This window comes from Amblyomma maculatum, chromosome 1, assembly GCF_055883805.1.
Source record: "Amblyomma maculatum isolate TAMU_Amacu chromosome 1, ASM5588380v1, whole genome shotgun sequence".
In the NCBI taxonomy this organism is placed as follows: Eukaryota; Metazoa; Arthropoda; class Arachnida; order Ixodida; family Ixodidae; genus Amblyomma; species Amblyomma maculatum.
In genome coordinates, this window is record NC_139344.1 from 33,187,900 (window position 1) to 33,210,364 (window position 22,465).

At 48.4% G+C, this 22,465-nt stretch overlaps 1 protein-coding gene across 1 annotated transcript in view; it reads left to right on the top strand.

Annotated features, from left to right (window-relative positions):
* The window catches only part of GAPcenA (GTPase activating protein and centrosome-associated), an 83,229-nt gene that overhangs the window by 50,439 nt on the left and 10,325 nt on the right, over window positions 1–22,465 (top strand). The window contains exons 20-22 of the mRNA XM_084587936.1: window positions 1,601–1,705; window positions 9,455–9,538; window positions 11,332–11,589. Of these exons, the coding sequence (XP_084444062.1) occupies window positions 1,601–1,705; window positions 9,455–9,538; window positions 11,332–11,589 (447 nt within the window). The remainder of the gene's footprint in view (window positions 1–1,600; window positions 1,706–9,454; window positions 9,539–11,331; window positions 11,590–22,465) is intronic.

Genomic DNA, 22,465 nt, shown 5'->3' on the forward strand with positions numbered 1-22,465 from the left:
TCGCGATTTCCTGGAAGCACTTCCGCTGCAAATGCTCTGGTCTAGCCTTCGCCCCTCGAAGTGCCTGCCTTGCCGCAAGCGCCCCTCCTCGGACGCTTGACATGTTTAAGGGTCGGAAAGCACGGCTGCCATTCTCTCTTCATTCTTGAGGCCATGAACAAGGCCTCAAAACACTCATCCGCTGTACTTAAACAAACGATCCCACTGTCCCACATCATGTCCCTGGATTGAGCACTGTTGTACTTTCTCCCGTCACCGAGAGTTTGCGGTGTCCACGAAAATGTGCTGACCTTTTTCGGTTCAAACCGAACCTTTTAAAATGCTTTCGGCGTACCTTTATCGGTGCTTTTCGGTTCAAACCGAAAAGTGCAACCCCTACTTACAAGGCGCATTCACTCTTGCGAGTTGCGGACGTCACACACCTGATTTCATTTGATTCGATGGGCTTCAGAGCACTAATAAAGCAATGACGAGGCGTAGTAAAATGGCTAAAACCAGTCACGCCCGAAGAGCGAGATGCGCTGGGACAGTTTTCTGGACCCTTCGTTTTCTAGGCACGGTATTAAACCATCGTACCCTTTCGACACCTTTCTCCAAGCCATCTTGGTCTACTAGGGACGTTCCCTTGTTTACGCAGAAGGGGAAACTTGGCCAGTTTCATTTCCACAAAGGATGCGAGATGTCTTGGAACGAAGCCTCTTTGTTTGAAAAGAAGCCTTGCAGAGAAGCTGACAGAGTATAATTTGTTAGTTTCGTAGGTTGGTCTCGTTCTGTAGTGTTTCGTGTACTGTTTTAGCAGCCCATGGCACAATAGTACTTCGTACTCCCTTTCTTGCTTCGGCCGGATAGCTTCTTCTGTCATCATGAAAATACTGCCTCGCGCAACATACTCGCTGCACATGCACAGAAAGCTAGACGAGCATCTGCTCCGGTGGCAACTCGACATTTCACTGTTCACCGCCACGAGAGAAATGTGCTGCTGCTGCTGCCACGCAACCTAACTTTAGCTAGGTTTCCCTATTAGAACTCAATGGTAGACAAAGAAGTTTGCTTGAATTATCTCGAGTCTTCACTTCAGATAGCTGTTCTCAGAGCATTTCTATGATTGAAATATGTCAGTTTCAAGCCTCGGCAACGTGTTACATCAATAAGTGCACAGTGTCATGGTTTGTTTCTTTATCCTACCAAGTTCGTTAGTTGCATGTGCATGTGTTATTAAAATGTTACTAAAAATCTTATTAAAAAAAAGACTGATTCTAACTGTGAGGCCTTTAACAAACACTAGAAGAACTCTGCTTACATTGCTAGTTTTGATGCATAGGTGTTACACTTTGCCAAACCTTCTTATGTAGGATATTGAATGTATTGGGAATCTTTTTATGCATAATCAAGGCCCTCTATGTCTGAATACAGTTTGTTGGGCCAAGTGTAATGTCTTGCTCATTGTTCGATGACACCCTTGCAATTTGCAATCTTCCATTTTGTTTTAAAATAGCTTTTTTTTTTTTTGGTCATAATGTTCATGAGAAAAGTGTGGCACAGTTCTTGTACACAATGCATGCTATAAAAAATTCATGTGTAGTTGGTTCTTCTGTTGTAGGCTGAAGAGAAAGCTGATGTTCTTGAGAAGGAACTGCAGACAGCCACTACCGCATTGGCAGAGCTGGAAGAAGAGAAGCGTCGGTTGGACACCGAAGTGGGCCAGGTACGCTTTGGGCATTTGCTGGAAACTCCCAGTGGTTATTGTTTTGCTTGCATCAATTTTTGTGGGCATGCTTTTCTAGTCTAGTCGCTTGTTTTGTTAATCTTCAGATGTTCTGGAATGCTTCTGTATATATTGGTTACATGCTTATTGTAGTAGCAGCGTGGCCCTTAACGCACGCTACTTCAGTGGTCATGAATGAACGCCCTTGCAGCTTTTGGGAGAAGGCATAAGAATATGTAAGGTAGAAAGAAAAAATTGGTGCAATTCTTTTTTCTCAAACTAGTGCTAGCTTTGCAACATATACTTGGTGGATGAGTGGATTACCAACCCACATAGAGCTTGACCAAATTTTGGAATGACACAAAAGAAAAAGGAGCAAACAAACAAGGCATGAATTTCGCCTGAATGCAAAAAAGTGCTTTGCAAATGCGCTCTTGATTACCGTAAAAACCCGCGTATAATGCGGACCCGCATATGATACGAAGTGTAATTTCGGAATAGCAAATACGGAAAAAGAAAAGTTTTCATCCGCGTATACTGCGAGCGAGGAGATATCAGCAGAAGTACTCGCGTAATGGACCCACTTTTTTTTTTTTTTTTTTTTTTTTTTTCATGAAACATTGAGGTCAGTTTGAGAGGAGGTTTCAGTAAGCAGGAACAAGTTTGTTTTTTTTCCCCCCCAATCAGTCGTGAAAGAAGGCACGCGGTCAGCCGTGATCATGACGCGGGACGCGGGCATTTAGCATCGTTTCCTTCAAAAGGCGTTTGCTGCTACACAGGTTCCAATAATTTTGAGGCAGTGAACTCGCCCACCCCAGTCACTGCTTGATAAAGTGAAGGCACTGAGCAACTGGACCAGCTGAGCAAGCCACCGCGGGCGGCACTCCCAAGGTCAATTCAAATGGTTGCGTAACTTAGAAGAAAACGTGTGCAGCTGTCTATTGCCAGCGGCATCAACTCGATGAGGGCCCCTGCGAACTGTGAGGCAAATTACTAAAGCACAGAAAATAAGATCTGCCAGAACTCCAAAGAACTAGAAAGTAAACATAATATTCGCGCTCAGGAATGAATGCAGTTTTTGTTTCTTGCGTAAGAAAAAAACATGTCACATTTATAATATTTTAACTTGTTTCTAACGGCCTCTCTCGGCCATTTAGTATCCGCTGCGTAGTTGCCCAAAGCTCAGATATGGCTCAGACTAAAGCTTTTTTCATCCACGGAATGGGTGCGTCATCGGCCCCGGTTCAACGTTCATCGTTGCGTGCTGCGTACAGAGTGGGTTATCTGTACCAAACAGTCAGTATTTCATTCTGCTGGTTACGGTAGAGCTTTACAGCAAGGTGAAAACTGTGTGTGCTCGATGAGAAACTGATTGCCGCTGCATGTGCGCATTTCCGGACGATGGGACAATGCTGTGTCACAGCTCGGCGGCTCAGCTCGGCCTCCCAGGCACGTCGCAAAAGTGGTGGCTTGTTTTACGAATACATGTCTGCATGAGCGGCGTATCGCTGCATGTTTTAATTGAACGGTGAAGGTGAGATTTTATTGCCCCCAAGACGCATGTCGCATTGCGCAAAGCCTTCCGTTCCGCTCTCTTTGCTGCGTGTTTTGCTTACTGCGTCGTATTACTGCACCAACGTTCGCTGAATGTGCTTTAGCTGTTATCACAGGAATGTTCCTATTGTCAATAGGATCTTTCTCATGAACATGTTAAATGCTTAAGTTGTAAATTTGTAGCCTCACATTGACTCCTCTCAGTGGGAAATGAAGCGCGAGTAAAATAATGGAATCGGGAACAGGGCGAGACTTGTTGGATCGAAGCTGTATCGTAGATATTTTCACTTCTCAGACACATTAACTTCTAAATACTAGCAATCCCAATTTGAATTGCTTACCTAAGCTCTTACAGGTTGGTGTTCTAGTGCTAGCGTTAGTTACTCCGAGCGTAGGTCTCGTTTGGAGACCTACGCTCAGGTCGTTTTGTTATCACGAGGATTTCATGAAGACCGTGACGAATGAGTGGTGGTCGCTTACCTACACTTAAAGATTTGCATTGTCGTGAAGCATCTATGTAAGTAATCGTGAATTAATAAAGCCTGGCTTTCTATGTAGCACAGCTTCACTCATGCAGCACAGCTTCAAATCCCTCAAGCCATGTGATTCTATCCATGTGCTTGCCGAATTCACTTGAAGGCCCTTGTTCACAAATGTGCCCAAAGAAATAAGCCCCAGAATGCGTTTACATGACACACGACGAAAGACTAGGCTAACGACGATGGAGGCAGAACGATGCTATGATAATGTGGTTGAAGATGTCGTAACATTTCAGTTAACATAAAACTTGACAGTAGAAATCCATGTCAAGTAAAGTTGGCTGAACAGTTACAGTGTCCATTTTTCTGCCTTATCTGAGCATCGTTCTGCCTCCGTCGTTGTTGGCCTTGTTTTTCGATCATAAGTAAAAAGACTGTCAAATTCCCTGCCAAAAGTATGTCACTGTGACGTCACAAGCAACGTCACGTGTGTGCCTCATAGTTCGCAGGGGGCGCCGGGAAACTAAAGCCTCGCTCAGAGTCGACACACAGGCTTCTATGGGAGTTACGCTACCATACTAATTCTACCATGGCACTCCCACAAAGGCCACTGGCACTCTGCCAAGTGATGTCGCTGCGGGAAATCTGACTCGCTGCCAAGAAATACACTGGACGGCGACCGCGTGAAAAGAAGAGACGCGCTAACATTTTTTTGCTTTTTTTTTTAAGTTCTCAGTGTCAAAACTGGAAGGCAGGTTCGTTATACAAGTGGGTTCATTATGCGAGTAAATAAGGTATTTATTTGCGCAACATTTCACGGTTGTCACGTGAATCATAGGCGATTCCGCGGCTTCGCGTCCAACGCTATCACACACCAGGCGACATTAGTGCCACGAATGAACCTTCATGAGCCGCTGCTGTATCGCTCCCCTTCTTGCACCGACACGCGCGATCGGAGAATTTCACGCACCGTGATGAGAAAAGCACCTCACATTTGCCCCGCTAATCAGTCGTCCGGCTGTTCTAAAACCAGTAGGTCGCTTCCAGCTCGGACGCGAGACGGCAGCGCACGAGCAGCGGGCCACCATGCGCCGCGCTCGCGCCTGTCGCGTCTAGCACCGCGCACAGGTGCGCCACGTGTGTGCCCCGGAAGTGTTTTCAGGTTTGGAGTTTTCGCGATCGTCGTTGTCCGGTTCGTGTACCGTCTGTCGAGAGTCCCTTGCTAGAGACAGCTTTTTGTCAAATCTTTTTCACAATATCCCGCATTTCTCAAAAGTGTGACCGATGCGCTCCTCGGGGGTACTGGTCAAGCGTCCCCGATTTGGCCATAGGGCATGACAGCGTGGCTGGAGAGGCCGTGAGAAACCCGTGCGAGGTGTGCTCTGCCTGCTTCCGTTCACGGGCACTGTGGTCGCAATGATCGTGGTGTCAGCATGGTGAAACCGAAACCATCGAAGCAGCCGGCCGATGTCATCGCTAGATAGCGGCTCCACTCGCTGGAAGCCTGAACAGCAAATTTAGGCTGAATTTTTTTTTGGATCCGCATATAAGAGGGGGAAATCTGACATGATAAAATCAGGAAAAAAACCTCGTATTATATGCTGGTACGACCTCCGAATATACAGACAACATTATTACCCAAGAAAGTAGCAGGGGGGACAGCGGCCGATGTAGCTCAGTTGGAAGAGCACTGGACGCGATATTCGGAGGTCGTGGGTTCGGTTCGCACCATCGGCACGTTGTTTTTTCTTCTACTTTGCGTTTATCTATATTTCCCCTGAATAGATTACATAACTAATTTATGTGATTACCGAAGTAAAAATTAAACAAAAAAGACAAAGTACAATCCCCAACGCTTTCCTTGGCCTCGCCGACTGCTGGCTTCTTTCCTTCATGTATTATAACGAGCACCCTCATTTCCCCTTCATTTATCTGCTTATAGCTTACGGGGGTCTCGGTTCTGGCAGTCTTGAAGCCATAGGTAGCGTAAGAGGGTTCTAGCACAGCTTTCACCCTCGCTCTTGATCACATTCTACGTGACGCTGGCGGTAACACAGGACGTGCCACGTCCGCCGCTTTGGTTGAGGGTGCTCAGGGTGGCGCTGGTGAACACTCTCAAGGTTCGTATACAGACAACATTAAAGGGACACTAAAGACAGCCAAAGATGGTATGAAAATCTAATAAACTACATTTGGTGACACTGTCGCCGCATATCCGGCAGCAAAAAATCGAATAATTGCTGAGATATTGCGATAAGAAGATGAGGTTTTTTCTTGTTCCCGCTGGTCGAATTCAAACTGTGGCCTCCAACTACGTAGTTGGAGTTGAGTGACGCACACTATGACGTAAGCGGAGACTCCGTGATAGCTAGCGAGCCGGTGCGGCCCGCGGCGTCGCATCCCTCAAGGGCCAACTTGGCAACAGCGTACTCGCAATGAAGGCCTCAGCTGAAATAAATAAAACGATGAAGAGTTATTTACCGAGCGATGGGCCCATAAAGGAAGAAAAAAAAAAAAACATAGAGCGCTTGTAATGCACAATACTTTACATGTTTCTCAAGCTTTTGCGCTCCTTCTTGCACTGTGTATAAACAAACCGAGCCCTCGGTCATCGCAACGCTTCCTGACATGTTTACATACAAATAAGATTTAGTTACCAGCAAAATAGTGTCCTCGCTGCTGCGCTTGTCAGTTTTGAAGCTTCGTCGCACTTTTTTCCTTCAAGGTTTGTGCTACAGCTCCGTGTTCAGCGAAAATTACGTCCACGGTAGCAGAACATGACCGAAGTGCCGGCGCCACTACATTTGCCAGCGCTGTGAAATTCCACGTTAAAATGGATCCAGTGCACAATATAGTGCGCATAGGCATCCAGAACATTAGTTGCAAGACGTGAGAGCAGGCAGCATGCGCCGATGATCAAGAAGTTGCAATTTTTAGACCAGCAGCAGAAACACTTTATTGTAAATTGGGCGATGACATAAAAACTAAAAATACTTCCGAGGTCCTTGTGGCGCGGCGTAGCCGAGCGGTTAGCGCCGAACGTTACAGAGCAAACAGTAGCTAGTTCGATTCTTACCGCTTCTGGTGTTTTTTTGTTTTTTTTTTTTTGTTTTTTTTTTACAAATCGATTTTTTTTTTAACCTTTTGTATTGTATTTTTGGTGCTTCGTTATTTTTAGTTTTTAGTTTTTACCCGAGGCCCTTTTTTTTTTCGCCGGGCGACGAGCGCAATATATCGACGCTCTCCTTGGTATGGGCGGCAAGTATGCCCCTTTTGTTTACGACGCCTGCAAATAGCAAGTTGAAGGTCTTGTTGACGCAGTATATGTTGGTCAGATGTGCCATGATTTAGTGAACAATTGAATGATAATGCGTTTTTCCTTTGGTACTTAGCATATGTATGCTTTTCGTGGCGTACGTAGCTGCAGTCAAGCGGTCAGGTCGCAGTCGAAGCGGCAACGGCGGCGATTTGTTGGCGCAGAAGTGTGAACGAAGGAGCTTGTCGGCGGTAGCGGATTTCGCTCGCTCGTGCCTCCGAATGCTCAAATGGGAACCATCAAGGCGCATCTGCTGCTCCAAGCTCGTAATTCAGGCGCTGCAGGTTCAAACAAACTATCCGAGTGCGCACGAAATGCCTGAGCCGAAACATAAACCAAAACTGAAGTGGGCGCCTGTGGTGCCTCTAAGTATATTTTTGTACTTGTCTTGCAACGTTTACGTTGTCTTTTCGCCGTCGTTTACGTATGATAAAAGCGTGTTATCATGTTTGAGAAAAAACGTACTACCGCATTCAAACATGCAACGTAGTTCGCATTTGTCAGCCTCCGGATCCCTAGCGCGTCACGTGATTTGTAGTTGCGAGCCTCGGCCGTTTCGCTGTTGTGGCGATACCTGTATTTCTGTTATTCTTCTTTACTACCTTATAACAGCTCTGTTTTCAGTAAGAGTGGTCTTTTTGTAATCAGGAACTGGCATTCTATCGATGCAAACCCACTTCCTTTCTCTCTTTAGTGTCCCTTTAATACCCAAGAAAGTAGCAGGGGGGACAGCAGCCGATGTAGCTCAGTTGGAAGAGCACCGGACGCGATATTCGGAGGTCGGGGGTTCGGTTCCCACCATCGGCACGTTGTTTTTTCTTCGACTTTGCGTTTATCTATATTTCCCCTGAATAGATTACATAACTAATTTATGTGATTACCGAAGTAAAAATTAAACAAAAAAGACAAAGTAGAATCCCCAACGCTTTCCTTGGCCTCGCCGACTGGTGGCTTCTTTCCTTCATGTATATGTGGTGTTACAGGTGTGGCATTGCGGGGCATATCGCTAGATACTGCCGCCGTCGTTTTCCAACTGTACAAGATTACCGACCCCACGCGAACATTCACGGACGGCTGCACACCGAACAACAACAATCCCCGACTATGCCTACTGGGGACTCACACCATTCGACACATTTGCGGAATTCATCTCCTGCATCTGATCGTAGTGTGACGCCGCCACCCCAGCGCCCGCGCAGGTCACCTTCCCCTCGACGTCGTTCTACCCTGCACCTCCACCAAGATGTTACGTACTTTGTACGCGATGTTACGTACTTTGTACGCACGGGGGGTTTGTTTACAGGGATCGGTACAAAGAGGATTGCGGCGAAGCGTACAAACGTTCCTCTGCCCTTGCTCTTTCTTCTTCTTCACCGATCTACCCGACCGCTCTTTTTCATCTTCCGTCGACGTTCTACGAAGGCGCGTGACATTATATATATATATATATATATATATATTTATTGGCAAGAACAAACTGTCAGGTGCGGCTGACTCAATTTGCTGCAAAACTCTTAATTATACAACAAATTAACTAAAACTCACTAATTAAAGAGAGAAACCTTAAGTGGGGGGGAATCATTACACGATCTAGGTTCTGCTAATTGTATAGAATGTTGTTTTCATTTTTCTAGTTGTCGAAAGTGGTAAGTAATTATCGTTCACAATTTTAGGGGCTCCAGTCAAAAGCAGCGAAACAAGTCAGGGGCATGTTTTAGTATACCGTGTGCACAAACATGCGCATATGTATCTGCTTTTGTTACGCTGTTGCGGTGGTGCGGGGGTTGAATGCTTGACTGCTATGCCCATTTTGCTTCTATCAAAACAGGCTTGTTAACCCCGTTGTGATGGAATCAAAATATAAAAATATTACTTTTCTAGCTCTTCAGTGCACAACAAAGAATTCAGGTCATCAAAAATCTCAAATTGTGCTCTACGAGTGGTGCACCGTAGTTTGTGTTAAGGTGTTTTGTATGCTGCAGGGTATGTGAAAAATGTAGCTTTTCTTCTTGTCTTAAAGACAGTTGTTGTGTAGTATTGTATATTTAGCCCTCTGCTATAAGCAGTTGTATTACAATTGGCCCAGACAGTATTTCAGGTTTATGTGTCGAAGTGTCAAGGCTACATATTCTTTAGTTTTAATCCGACTATATGCAGGAAAATAATTGTATCCAAAAGGGACCAGAAGCAGTGCATTTATTTAAAATCATCTACTGTTGTTGTAGCCTGCACTTGGAGGGGAAAAAAAAGAAAGGAAAGGAATGTGCAATTTTCAGCGAACTCACTTAATTGCTGTTTGCTTTTACGAATGTCAGACCCTCACTGTGGAACTAATGCAATGTTCGTTTTTTCTCTCAATTTTCAAGTTGCTCTTTTTTTTTTCTGTGTGTGTTTGAACAGCTGAAGGAGATGTGCCGGCGTGAGCTACAGACAGCTGAAGCTGAAGCTGTGCGCAACACTGCCATCCTGGCTGAATACAAGCAGGTTAGTCTTCAGTAGTTTTCAAGGAACATGGCGTGCATTTATAAAGACTGATGTTTTACCAGTGCTCTGCATGAAAAGTGTTGACCATGTCTTTTTTGGATATACAGTCGATGCTAGTCACGCCACAAACAAATGTACGCTCTATTAGAAGCAATAACATTCAGTTTTGGGTAATGACGGTCGCGAAGACTGCGAGATGGAAATCTTTGGAAGAAATCAAGCGAAACAAGGGAAGAGAAAGAAATGGGGGGGGCTTTGCGGCCTAGCGGCATCATCAAAGCCACAGCAGGCACTGCTCGTGTTTCATTTTCAATCCGATTGCATGCTCTTTGTTGGCCATCACATTGACAACAAAGACCATACCGCTATTACCACTACTTCAGATGGAAACGATGAATAAATAGCAAGGCTAGTCTATCCGAATGACTCTGTTTAAATCCAAGATGCCGCCTTTTATGGTTGCGAAAAACTGGTTGGTTGTGATAGCGATGCCTGCTCGCGTCTACATCATGCCTGAAAAAAACAAAGCAAAAAAAAAAAAACACGAGCTCTTGGCTGAAAAATGATCTCCGCAGTATTGCTGGTGCTTATTTTAGCCCGAAAAATCTAACTTTTGTACCTTACAGTCAGAAATGTTGGCCGTGAAAATGCACACGTTCCTATGAGGCATGTGACGGTTCCTAAATGAAGTCTGAAATATTGCACAAGTCTGAATTATTGGAGTCCAGAAAATCGGCTACTGAACTGCGCACTGCGCCCATGCAAGGGGCACTTTTAATGGCTCATGCACGGTCGGTCAGGTCGGCTGATGAGAGGCAGTGTTCGCGCTCTAGAACAGAGTTACGAGGTGATCATCAAGTCCACTTGAAAATGGCCTTTGGTCTTTTTACATGACACTGCTGTCACGTGGTAAAGCTGCCTATTTGTCTGAAAGATTGTAGCTGCCCTCGCATGGAATGCTTCGCTGCTGAAGGCAACTTAAACCAACAGCTCTAATTTTAATCTCGAGATTATTGAATTTATAGTGTACCAGTAACAAAAATAGACCTTTTATGATAGATGGTGGCTTTTGCCAAAACACAGCGAGCTGTAGCTTTGATGGTACGGCACGTGCAGGGACATACTATGTGCATATGCCAGAGCCGGTCTGTTGGTGTGCGTGGTACAAGACGGGAGCAGCGCAAACTTTGGGGCTCGGATATGACCTTGCCAGATATATGTGGTGCTCATACCGACAGAGTGATGATGCATGAAGGTGCACCTAGAGTGTCCCCTTTTTCAATGCCTGGTGTGATGCAGTGCTTGGTACGGGTGTGCAAGCGTATGCCAAACTGATGTCCTTGGGGTCACTGCACCTACGGCGAGCACTATGCTCTGCCAGTGCACTGGCAGGCAGGGGTAGCCTGCAGTCTGGCATTCTCATTTTGCACACGCTATTGCCATCATGCGATGCCCCATCAGCCTGACCGAAGATTACCAACCACCATCGCCTGACTTCCGTCATTTGCTTAGGTGCTAACATCATGGTAGCCAACTACCTTAACTTCAGTGAGATTAGATTAGTACTGTTTGTGGTATTGTACTACTTGCATAATGAACCCACCTTTCTATTTTACCATTCAGAATTTACTTTTACCCCGACGATTTTACCCCGTCACTATTGTAGTGCCAGTAGGTTTGCTCATTGGAGCTCCGGAAGAAGTTTAGTGGGGGACATTCTTGTCGCGCAGAATGCGCGCTTGTTTCAGACGTCACGCTATCTTAGAAGTTAGTGACGCGAAGAATGCGTGCAGATCTGTCGCCAGCTGAGCGAGCAGTTGGAGCGAGAGCAGCGGAGGGCCAAGGACTCCCTGGGACTGCTTCAAGTTGCTGCGTGCCCCGCTTGTGCAGCGCTAGTGGAGCGGGCCATCGATGAACATGGCTGGCCACAGCTGAAAAAGTCCTCGGCTGGCGACTGTGGCCGACCACAGGAGAGCGCACAGCTGCGCCAGCTCGAGCTGGAGCTGGCCCAGACCAAGTTAGCCTTGGTCGAAGCCCAGTGTCACAATCAGGTAAGCGCACAGTGCCATTGCTCAAGAATAGAAGTTTTTTTTCTTTTACAGGGAAAGCCCAGGCAGCCAGTAATGAAATACTCTTTAGACACATCCATGAGTTGGTCGAAAGGGCCCCCTTAAGGGGGGAAATGGGTCTTAGTTTTCTTGTTATCTTTTGGTAAATTGTAATAAAGATTCACAGCCTTACTTAATTTTTTATGCATGCTTCAAATATGCAATCCGTTTTCCTGTAGCCCAATTAGTTTGCAAGATAAATATTAATTAGCTTCCATTGTTTAAGGCCTAAACTTTGAAATAATTGGTTGTTAAAAACTTAAAATTAAGGCATGGTTAGGTAGCCAGAAGAGTAAAGAATGAAATTATAGGAGCAGTTGCCGAATGTGTTAATTAGCACTTATTTTGCAGCCTCTTTAATTTCAGTATACAAAGTCTGTGTACCAAGTGGGAATAAACCCACCAAAATAATTAATTTTAGCTTTCAAAAACAAAAAATTTGTTTCCAGCATTTCACACAGCATACATTCAGCTTCCCATTGCAAAAATAATTTCAGCTCTATGTGCTTTGAGTGCCGAGATATTGAGGCCGCAAAACTGCAATTGGTCAACAATGCATGTTGTGAGAAAAGAGCAAAAAAAGAAACGGGGTATTTACTGATGCAATGCACACATTTACAATTTAAAATGGCTAGAAACTCTCAGGGATGTAGTCTCTTTGCTTTACAATGTCCAAATGTCACCTCTTTCATTATGATTTGCAGTTGCAGCACGTTCAATTGTCACTTTTTTGGCTGTGCAAGTCACATGCAGGCAGCAACATTTTTTTTTTTTTTTTTCCGCATACGTCGTCTTGCCCCGTTTTTGCATCAAGACCGCGGTGAGGAATGTTCACTGCGGGAAAAAAATTATTTGGAGCTGTTTGCTGCTTCCCAGTGCTCTGCATTGCACGGAAAGCAAGCGCATTCACCAAAGACTATGAACGCGATCCGGTCGGCGCAAACGTGTGGCGAGCTCTATGACAACGATGTGTCCCCGCAAATAACGCACCATGATTTCTTATTCACGATCGCCTTTTTCAACGCGAATACCGCCGCCATATGTTTTACACTACGCCAGTCTCTGTAAACTGTTTACATCTGATGATCGTGAACTCCGCCTCGCCAAGTGGTCTGTCCGCCGCGCCGCCGCCATCGTCACGAAAACAATCCGACTACCGCTTTGTTGCTGAAGTTGCCGTGAGTTCAAGCTTTTTCTTTTTTGAGCTTATCTTTCTGCCCATCTGTGGCCTGCAATATCAGTGTCGCGGCAGGTGCGACCGCCGGCAGTAGCAGCAGTCTCCCGTGCTGGGTGACACGCTAGGCCTTCTTCAGGCTCATACGCTCGATCGTTTGGTGCGCAACTTTTGGCGGCCTGAGCGCACAGAGCCAGGGCATGGCATCACTTGAGATTGATTATTCAACAATTTTTTTTTCTCTTGTCCCCAAAATCTTGCCCTGAATGCACCTTGAGATTCGGAAACAAGCGTGACCGGCGTCACGTCTTCGTAGTCTCCCCGCGGCTCAGGCGCGCCGAGCAGATGCCACCAGCCAGCTCCACCAATTCAATGACACCCTGCCGTCACGTGCACCCCGAAAGCCAATGGAATTACGAAAGCCGCGTTTTCTTTTTTGCTATTTTTATGCGACCAATGGGCGAATGGAAACAGCAGAGGAGGCAATTTGAAGACAAAAGGCAGCCCTTCCAAATGAGACCAAGATGGCTCCGATGGCGCGCATGAAATGGGAGCTACGCCTCGCAGAAAATGGTTGTTTTGGTGGCCGTTTTTGACCCAAATTCGGGCAACATTGATTCGATCGAAGTCGATCGAGTGAATCGTCGATACGGGGCAACGGATATACATCTTTTTTTGTGATGTCATTCAGTTTCCTGTAATCAACGCAAAAACGCAGCGTGCCATCCTTTTTCTTAACCAACACGACGGGCGACGACCACGGACTTTTAGACGGCTGAATAACATCATCATTAAGCATTTCCTGGACTTGTGTCCGAATTGCCTCACGTTCTTTGGCCGAAATACGGTACGGCTGCTGTCGAATAGGTCGGGCATCGTCAGACGTTAAGATGCGATGCTTGGTGATAGAAGTTTGCCGGACTTTCGATGATGAGGCAAAGCACGGGGCGTACTCCAGCAGTAAGGCACGCAGGGCGCGTTGTTGACAGAAAGAAAGGTCACTGCTAACATCGATGCGGTCTAGAACACTGGGAGTATCGATAACGTCAAACGCAAAACATTCAGAAACTTCATTTAACAGTTCGCCGAAAGCGATGGCAGTAGAGCGATAGAGGTGGCGAGATTCATTCGTGAAGTTCGTAACGAGAAGCTCAGAGTGACCATTATTGAGAATAATTAAGCTTCGAGCTGCACAGATGCCATGAGAAAATAAAAGAGAACGGTTGCTTTCAGCTATTATCGGCCCGTGACGAAGCCCGTCGCACACAACACTCACAAACACGCTGGAGCGGGGAGGCACTGAAACACACTCGGCTGAAACCCGTAGGGCGCACGTACGTTGGCCATCGGTGGGGCTGGCAGCCGCTTTCTCCGTTGAGAACGAGACCGTTCGCTGTCGGAGATCGATGATGGCGCCATATTCCCGCAGGAAATCCACACCGAGAATCAAATCACGAGAGCATTCCCGGAGAACGACGCAGCTGACAACGAACGTTGACGTACGAATCTGGATTCTAGCCGTGCACTGTCCAATAGGAGTAATTACATGCCCCCCAGCCGTGCGTATTTGCGTGCTACACCATGGTGTCATAACCTTCCTAAGGGTCGCTGCCAGTTTCCCACTCAAAATCGAAAAGTCTGCTCCGGTATCCACTAAAGCGCTGACATTATGACCATCGATGCACACAGGGATGTCCAGCGATAGCCGGTCTCGTGAACCAAATGCTGTCGTTTCTGCTCCAAAATCTATATCTGTTCTCATTGGGGGGACTTCTTTGTGCTGACCATTAGCGGCCCCGCCCCCGGAGGTCGCGCTACTCAGTTTTCCCGGTGGGGGCTTGGCGAGCGACCAGGCGGTGCTCGCGGGAAGTTACCAGTTGTTGAAGCGGTTTGCCGACGTGGGGATGGAGACCTGGATTGTCGGCGCGCCATCCGGAGGCTCTCTTGTGCGAGGTTGTCTCCAATGTCACGAGGTAGTTGTCCGAACGTGCGTCTAGGTGCGTTGGTGTAAAAACCCTCCGGTCCGAGTTCCCGATAAGGGCACCATCGGAAAATGTGACCAGGTTCCCCACAGTGGTAGCAAAGGCGGCGGCTCCGAGGGGCCTGCCAGACGTCCGTTCGTCGAAAGTTTGATCGCGGTGGCCGCACGTACCGCGTAGGCTGCTGTACAGGAATGTATTGCATTGGCTGCTGGACGGGCATGCACTGGGTTGGTGGTAACGTAGACAACGGAGCTTGGACGGGAACTGGGCGTCGGAGAATTTCAGCGTAAGTCGGACGAGAATAATCAGGAACAGGGGTACTTTGAGCTTCAGCAACATGCAGAGATGGCTGCGTGACTTGCTGAATCTCTTCGCAGATCATATGTGCGAGAGAATCACCCCTGGGTTGGAACGTGCCACAAACCTTCTGCAGTTCCTCGCGTACAATCGCACGAATAAGATCTTGGAGCTGTTCAGTATTTCTTACAGCAGCTGTAAGAGGCTCGGCAGCAGTCGTAGCGAGGATTGGGCTGTCGTAGACCGCCGAGCGGCGCTGGTGTAGGATCTTTTCCATGGTGACCGCCTCTGTTAAAAATGAGGTAACTGTAGTTGGTGGGCTACGTACAAGACCAGCAAAAAGCTGTTCTTTAACCCCATGCATGAGGTGGCGCAGCTTTCTCTCTTCAGACATGTTGGGATCCGCACGTCGAAATAGTTTCGTCATGTCCTCAACATACATCATGACGGACTCGTTTGGCATCTGTTTTCGAGATTGTAGAGCACGTTCTGCTCGTTCGCGCTTATCCAGGCTGATATACGCCTCTACGATAAGACGGCGGAACTGAGGCCATGATGTTATTGTGCCTTCTCGGTTCTCATACCATGTCAAAGCATGGTCTTCCAGGCAGAAAGTGGCGTTCCGTAGCTTCAAGTTGTCGTCCCACTGATTAAAGGATGCAACTCGTTCGAACTGAGTTAGCCAATCCTCAACGTCTTCATGCGCAGTGCCATGGAACGATTTCGGCACTCGGGGGTTTTGAACGTAAACAGGAGTACCTTGCATGACTGTCGTAGTGCTTTGCGTGGCTGGCCGGAGGCTCGCTGTTGAAGTGGACTCCAAGGGCCCGTGTTCGGGAGGAAGGCCCAGGTTCCTCCGGCTGACGCGATGAACTGGCGTGTCCACAGGCAAAAGCTCGGTGTCGTTGGTTCGCGGAGGGGTGTGCGACATTGAGAGGACAATTACCCAGCGGCTCCACCAAAACTGTCACGAAGACAGGGATTTATGGGTACCGGCAACAGGGGCAGATACACACAGTCAAGAGAGAGGTTCCCGAGAAACGGTAGCACGAAGACACAAGCTCAAGAGTCCACAGGGGTTAACTAGCCGAAGCGCGCGAGAGTCTCCAACTTCTTTGTCGTTCAAGCGCTACCTCGAACCGTCAGGTGGCAATATTGTTACGGGAAATATTCACAGTACGGCAGGTGTCCACACCACTGAGGATGATCACAGCTCAGCACTCGCACAGCACAGCACTCGTCTGCGTCTTCTTCTTCTGGAAGTCTGTCGCACTTCTTTTTCGTCAGCACGACCAGCGAATACCGCTCAGTAACACTACCCCCCCTCAGGAAAAGCACAGTCCCGGTGCGTTCTACGTGTGTGAAACAGAACGTGCATAATAGGGCTTCAGGCGGGACACATGCGCTATTTCAGAGGATGGCGCTGTGGACAAGGACTTAGGAGGCACAGATTCAACTTCGTATGTGACGTTGGTCACGGGGCGCAAAACTCGATAAGGGCCTGTGTAACGGGGCAAAAGTTTTTCACGCAAGCCCACGCGATGGCACGGGAGCCACAGCAAGATGAGTGACCCAGGACTGTAGTGGACATCACGGTGGCGACTGTCGTACCGGAACTTTTGAGAGTCTTGGGATGCAGAGAGCCTGGCATGAGCTATCCGGCGGGCATAATGAGCGCGGGCTACGGCATCACTGGTGTAAGTACTGGTGGCGTCTGGCGCGGGTAGTGAGGTGTCGAAGGGCAGTAACAGGTGTCGGCCAAATAACAGATAAAATGGAGAGTATCCAGCGGTAGAATGGACAGATGAATTGTAGGCGAATGTCACAAAGGGTAGATGAACGTCCCAATCCCGGGGGTCGTCAAACACATACATGGACAGCATGCCTGTGAGGGTACGGTTTAGGCGTTCCGTGAGGCCGTTGGTCTGGGGGTGATAGGCTGTGGTGAATTTGTGGCGGACGGAGCACGAACGAAGAATTTCGTCAACCACTCGCGACAGAAAGCAACGGTCACGGTCAGTTAGTAGTTCACGAGAGGCACCATGATGTATAATCACGTTTTCTAGGAGGAAGTCAGCGACGTCTGTGGCGCAGCTGGTCGGGATGGCTCTGGTAATAGCATACCGCGTAGCATAATCGGTGGCGACGGCGATCCATTTGTTCCCTGAGGCGGAAACTGGAAAGGGCCCAAGAAGGTCAACACCTACACGGGAAAACGGGTCAGCGGGTATGAGGATCGGCTGCAAATGGCCTGAAGGCAAAATTGTGGGCTTCTTTCGACGCTGGCACAATTCACATGCGGCAATGTATTGTTGGATGGAGCGGTAGAGCCCCGGCCAGTAGAAACGTCGACGCAGGCTGTCGTATGTGGGAGACACACCCAGGTGGCCAGCCGTAGGAGCATCATGGAACTGGTCAAGGATGGTGGAACGCAGATGTTGAGGAACGAAGAGCAAAAGGTCTGCGTCGTCTGGTCGCATATTGCATCGGTATAGGGTGTTCTTGTGGAGTACATATAAGGCAAGAGATGGATCAGGTCGGTCGCAGGTCAGATGGAGGATAATGGAATGGAGCAAAGGATCTAAGTGTTGTTCGTCGGCAATGTTAGAAAAGGCCGACACAGACAAGACACATGCGTCATCGTCAGAGTCGGTAGGACTAGGGGAGTCGACGGGATGACGGGACAAGCAGTCTGCATCTTGGTGAAGCCGGCCGGACTTGTACACGACGGAAAATGTATACTCTTGTAATCGAAGCGCCCAGAGCCCCAAACGGCCTGTAGGATCTTTGAGGGAAGAAAGCCAACACAAGGCATGATGGTCTGTTATAACAGTAAAAGGCCGGCCAAACAAATAAGGCCGGAATTTTGTAACAGCCCAAACAAGTGCCAGGCACTCTCGCTCTGTGATAGAGTAATTTTGTTTGGACGTAGATAGGAGGCGGCTGGCATACACAATCTCCCTTGTGCAGCCGTGTTGTCACTGGGCAAATATAGCTCCAATGCCATGGCCACTTGCGTCGGTGCGGAGTTCAGTATTGGCAGATGGGTTGAAATGGGCCAAGACGGGTGGATGTGAGAGCAGCAATAAGTTCCGAGAAAGCTGCAACTTGTTCAGGCCCCCAGGAGAATGAAACGTCTTTCTTTAGGAGATTGGTGAGAGGACGAGCTAGCGCTGCAAAATTCTGGACGTATCTTTGGAAATAAGAACATAGGCCAATAAAGCTTCGAACATCGCTGGATGAACGTGGAGTGGGAAAATATCTGACGGCACGAATCTTGTCGGGGTCAGGCTGAACGCCGGCAGCATTTACCAAGTGACCAAGGACTTTGATTTGTCGGTGACCAAAGCTGCACTTTTTGGAGTTTAGTTGCAGTCCGGCGCGGCGAAAAAGCGCTAAGATTGTAGAAAGGCGACGGAGATGGCTTTCAAATGTAGGCGAGAAAACTATTACATCGTCAAGAAAACACAAACAAGTGGTCCATTTGAAGCCTCGGAGAAAAGAATCCATCATGCGTTCGAAGGTTGCTGGAGCATTGCAAAGGCCAAAAGGCATGACTGAATTGATAAAGGCCGTCAGGGGTGATGAACGCTGTTTTTCACGGTCTCTCTCGTCGACAGAGATCTGCCAGTAGCCGAAACGAAGGTCAGTGGACGAAAAGTAGCTGGCTCCGTGCAAAGTATCAAGCGCGTCGTCAATATGCGGAAGAGGATACACATCTTTTCTGGTTATCTTATTTAAATGATGATAGTCAACTCAGAACCTCCAACTGTTATCTTCCTTTTTGACCAACACAACAGGGGATGCCCAGGGGCTACTGGAAGGCTCAATTATGTCAATCGCCAACATTTTGTCGACCTCTGTTTGGATGACGCGTCGCTCGACAAGCGAAACACGATAGGGCCGCCTGTGAATAGGACTGATGTCACCGGTGTCAATGCGGTGACTGACAACTGTGGTTTGACCCAGTGGGCGGGTACCGAAGTCAAAAAGGTCACTGTAGGTGAGCAAAAGCTGTTTTAACTCTGCGGCGAATCAATCATGCTTTTAACAGGATCAGGGCGCGATGTAGAGGACGAGGGAGGGTTGGCAGGGACGGCATTTGGATTATCATCTGTAGTCAGAGCTGAAATGGCACAATCTATCATCGGCGACAGCTCTGCTAGTGAAATTCCCTCGGGCAGAACTTGAGTTAAGCTGAAGTTAAGGACCGGGAGAGTCGTACGGTTCTAGGAGATATGCACAATCAGATGAGGAAGGGTGACGTGCCGCTGCAAGATGACATCAGTAATGGGACACGCGAGATAGTTGCCGTCTGGGACGGGTGGGAATGGCGACATAGGGATGTAGACGGCAGCTTCAGGAGGAAGGTGGCAGAACTGTGCTGATCGAAGGCGGGGTGAGCAGGAGGGGTCTTCAGAGCAGAGCGGTAGGTCCAAGCGAAGTAGGCCGGTAGAGCAGTCAATGAGGGCAGAGTGGGCTGTTAAAAAGTCAATGCCAAGGATAACGTGGGGGCATTCTTGGAGGACGGTGAACAACACTGGAGCATGGCGACCACCAATGGTAACTTGGCTATGCACATGCCAACCACGGCAGCAGGGCTTCCATTGGAGACGTGAACTGTGGGCGAGACGGTTGGAGTGAGGACTTTTTTGAGGTGACGGCGAAATGAGGAGCTGAGAATGGACTGTTGGGCGCCGGTATCAATAAGAGCAGAAACGGGAACACCATCCACAAGGACGTCGATGCGATTATTTTGTAGGGCAGGGGTCAGCAGAGGTTTTTCAGTCCGGGTCACAAATGCAGCGTCACCTCTGGGAGCTGCATTGGCTAGTTTTCCGGTATGTGGCTGGAATAGGACGGGGACAAACTGCGACGAGGAAGAGGAGAACGCGAGCGTCGGGTCTGCGGGGATGGTGAACGGTTGGCAGCACGAACAGGGACACCGGGGTCAACAGTGGTCTGGTTGGGGCGAGGTGGGGAATAGCGAGGCGTATAGTCTCCGCGGCGGTCGACGTAGGTGAATTGACGAGATGGCGTGTACCAATGGCTGAGGCAGTGACGGGAAATGTGGCCAACGCGGGAACAAGTAAAGCAGATGGGGCGATTGTCATGGGTACACCACTCATTCGGATTGCGGTACCGATATCGGGGCGTGAAACCGGCGGAGGGTGAGGCAGCTGCAATCACTGGAGGGGCAGGTCCTGAATCCACGGTGTCGGTGCGGCATGTAGAAGCGAGACCCATATTCGCAACCTCTTGGCGAACAGCCTGAATAAGTGATATTGTAGCCAAGGTGTTGTCTGGGGTATGTGAGAGTGAAGTCATTGCCTCGAGCTCTTGGCGGACGATGCGGTCAAAGTAGTGTCATTAGTTGGCGGTCGAGGAGTCTGAATATCGATACAGGAGGAGTTGGCAGCCATGTTCGGTAGCCTGTCGAAACGTTGAGATACGCGCTCTGTTTCGCTTGTTCGAAACGTCTGCACACTTGTAGCACAGAGTCCATGGTGGAACATGGTGGAGGTTGAAAGCATCGTCGGCAATGCCTTTTACTATGTGGCCGACTTTATCCTCCTCAGGCATGGCATGGTCGACTTTGCGGCACAGGGATAGGACGTCCTGTATATAAGTGATGTAAGACTCTGTAGACGTTTGCGCGCGAGAAGCGAGCGCCTTTTTGGCGGCAAGGTGATGGCCAATGGGCTTTCCGAAGAGGTCGTGGAGCTTCTGCTTACAGATGTCCCAAGATGTGAGGTCCTCTTCATGGGTCTCAAACCACACCCGCGCTGTCCCAGTCAAGTAAAAGATGATATTAGCGAGCATAAGTGTGGGATCCCACCTGTTGTGCTTGCTGACGCGTTCGTATAGGGCCAGCCAGGCGTCGACATCGTCGTCTGTCCCACAGAAGGTTCCGGAGTCACGGGGATGAGCCATGACGACAGCAGGTGCGGCGGCAGTTGATGTAGCGGCGTCAGTAGTCATAGTGGTGGTAGCGATGCGTCGGCCGCTGCGGAGATCCAGCTTGTGACGGGGATCGAAAGACTCACCTCCACCAAGAGATGTTACGAGAAATGTTCACAGTACGGCAGCTGTCCACACCACTGATAATGATCAGAGCTCAGCACTTGCACAGCACAGCACAGCACTCGTCTGCATCTTCTTCTTCTGGAAGTCTGACGCACTTTTTTTCGTCAGCATGACCAGCGAATACCGCTCAGTAACAATATAAATTGGCACTGTGACTAAAATACTGATCCTAGAGTTGAAAAACTTAGCAGATAGGTAGATAACGAGCTACTGTTTGCGAAAATCACATTTTCTAAAGAGCGATTTTTTTCGCGATTTTTTTGGTCCGAAAGACCCTTAAAGGTCCACGGAAACGGCCCCCAAGAAACCACTGGTAAACGTGTTCAGTGTGTAGAACACATCCTTTTGAGCATTAACGCAAAGTATAACTCCTTGGAACAAAGCCAGCGATTTATTATTAATTTTTAAAAACAGCGTTTTTTGAAATTCGCGGGCAGAGGAAATGTCGCTTGGCGGTGTCGCATGGAACTATTTCCTAATCCCGTGACGTCACGGGTCGGTTGACTGGCAAGGCTTGCTAGAAGCTGCCATTCGCTGCGGTGACTGCAACCATGACGTCTTGAACACACTTCCGGTAGCTGCGAAAGTCGTCTGCTCGTGCGCTGCTCGAACTCTGTGCGGGCTGTTACAGCTCGCCGCCCTTATCGGTTAGGTGGCCATTGCCCATTAAGTGCAACAACCGAAGCGACGCAGGGATTGGCAGAACGAAGCTGCATTTACAAATATCTTATTTATATAACGTGGTTTCAGGAGTATCGGAGTGTCGTCCGACGAGGCGTCAACAGCACGGTCAAGCACCGCACGATGGCAGCACCTCCTTGACCGCCGTAAACATCGCTGCTGTGGCCCCTCCTCCCGCATACCGTTCGCGAACCACACGGCGGATCGTTAGCACCGATGTCCGAAATAAAGCGTGCAAAAATTTGTTGGCGTCTGGAATACTGAGCCGAATATCAAGTATGAAGCCCTCGTGAGGATCGCTGACCAGCAGCAAATTGCTGGTAAGAGCGATAGCCGTGATACAAGCTAGTTTCTGCTCAAGCCAGCTGCCGCTGGTGCATTTCGGCTGATCCGATCTGCTCGTACTAGCTCTGCGATTAATGCGTCGGCAGAGTTAATCCTATAATTATTTTACTATGACAGGATAGGAATCACTATAAGGCAGTTTTATAAGTAGACGATTTACGACAGCGTTGATCATGTTCCAAAGCGTCGACCGCCGCGGCTTCGAAGCGAAACATTAGGCCTAGCGACGACTAGGGACGGTCACGCACGGCGC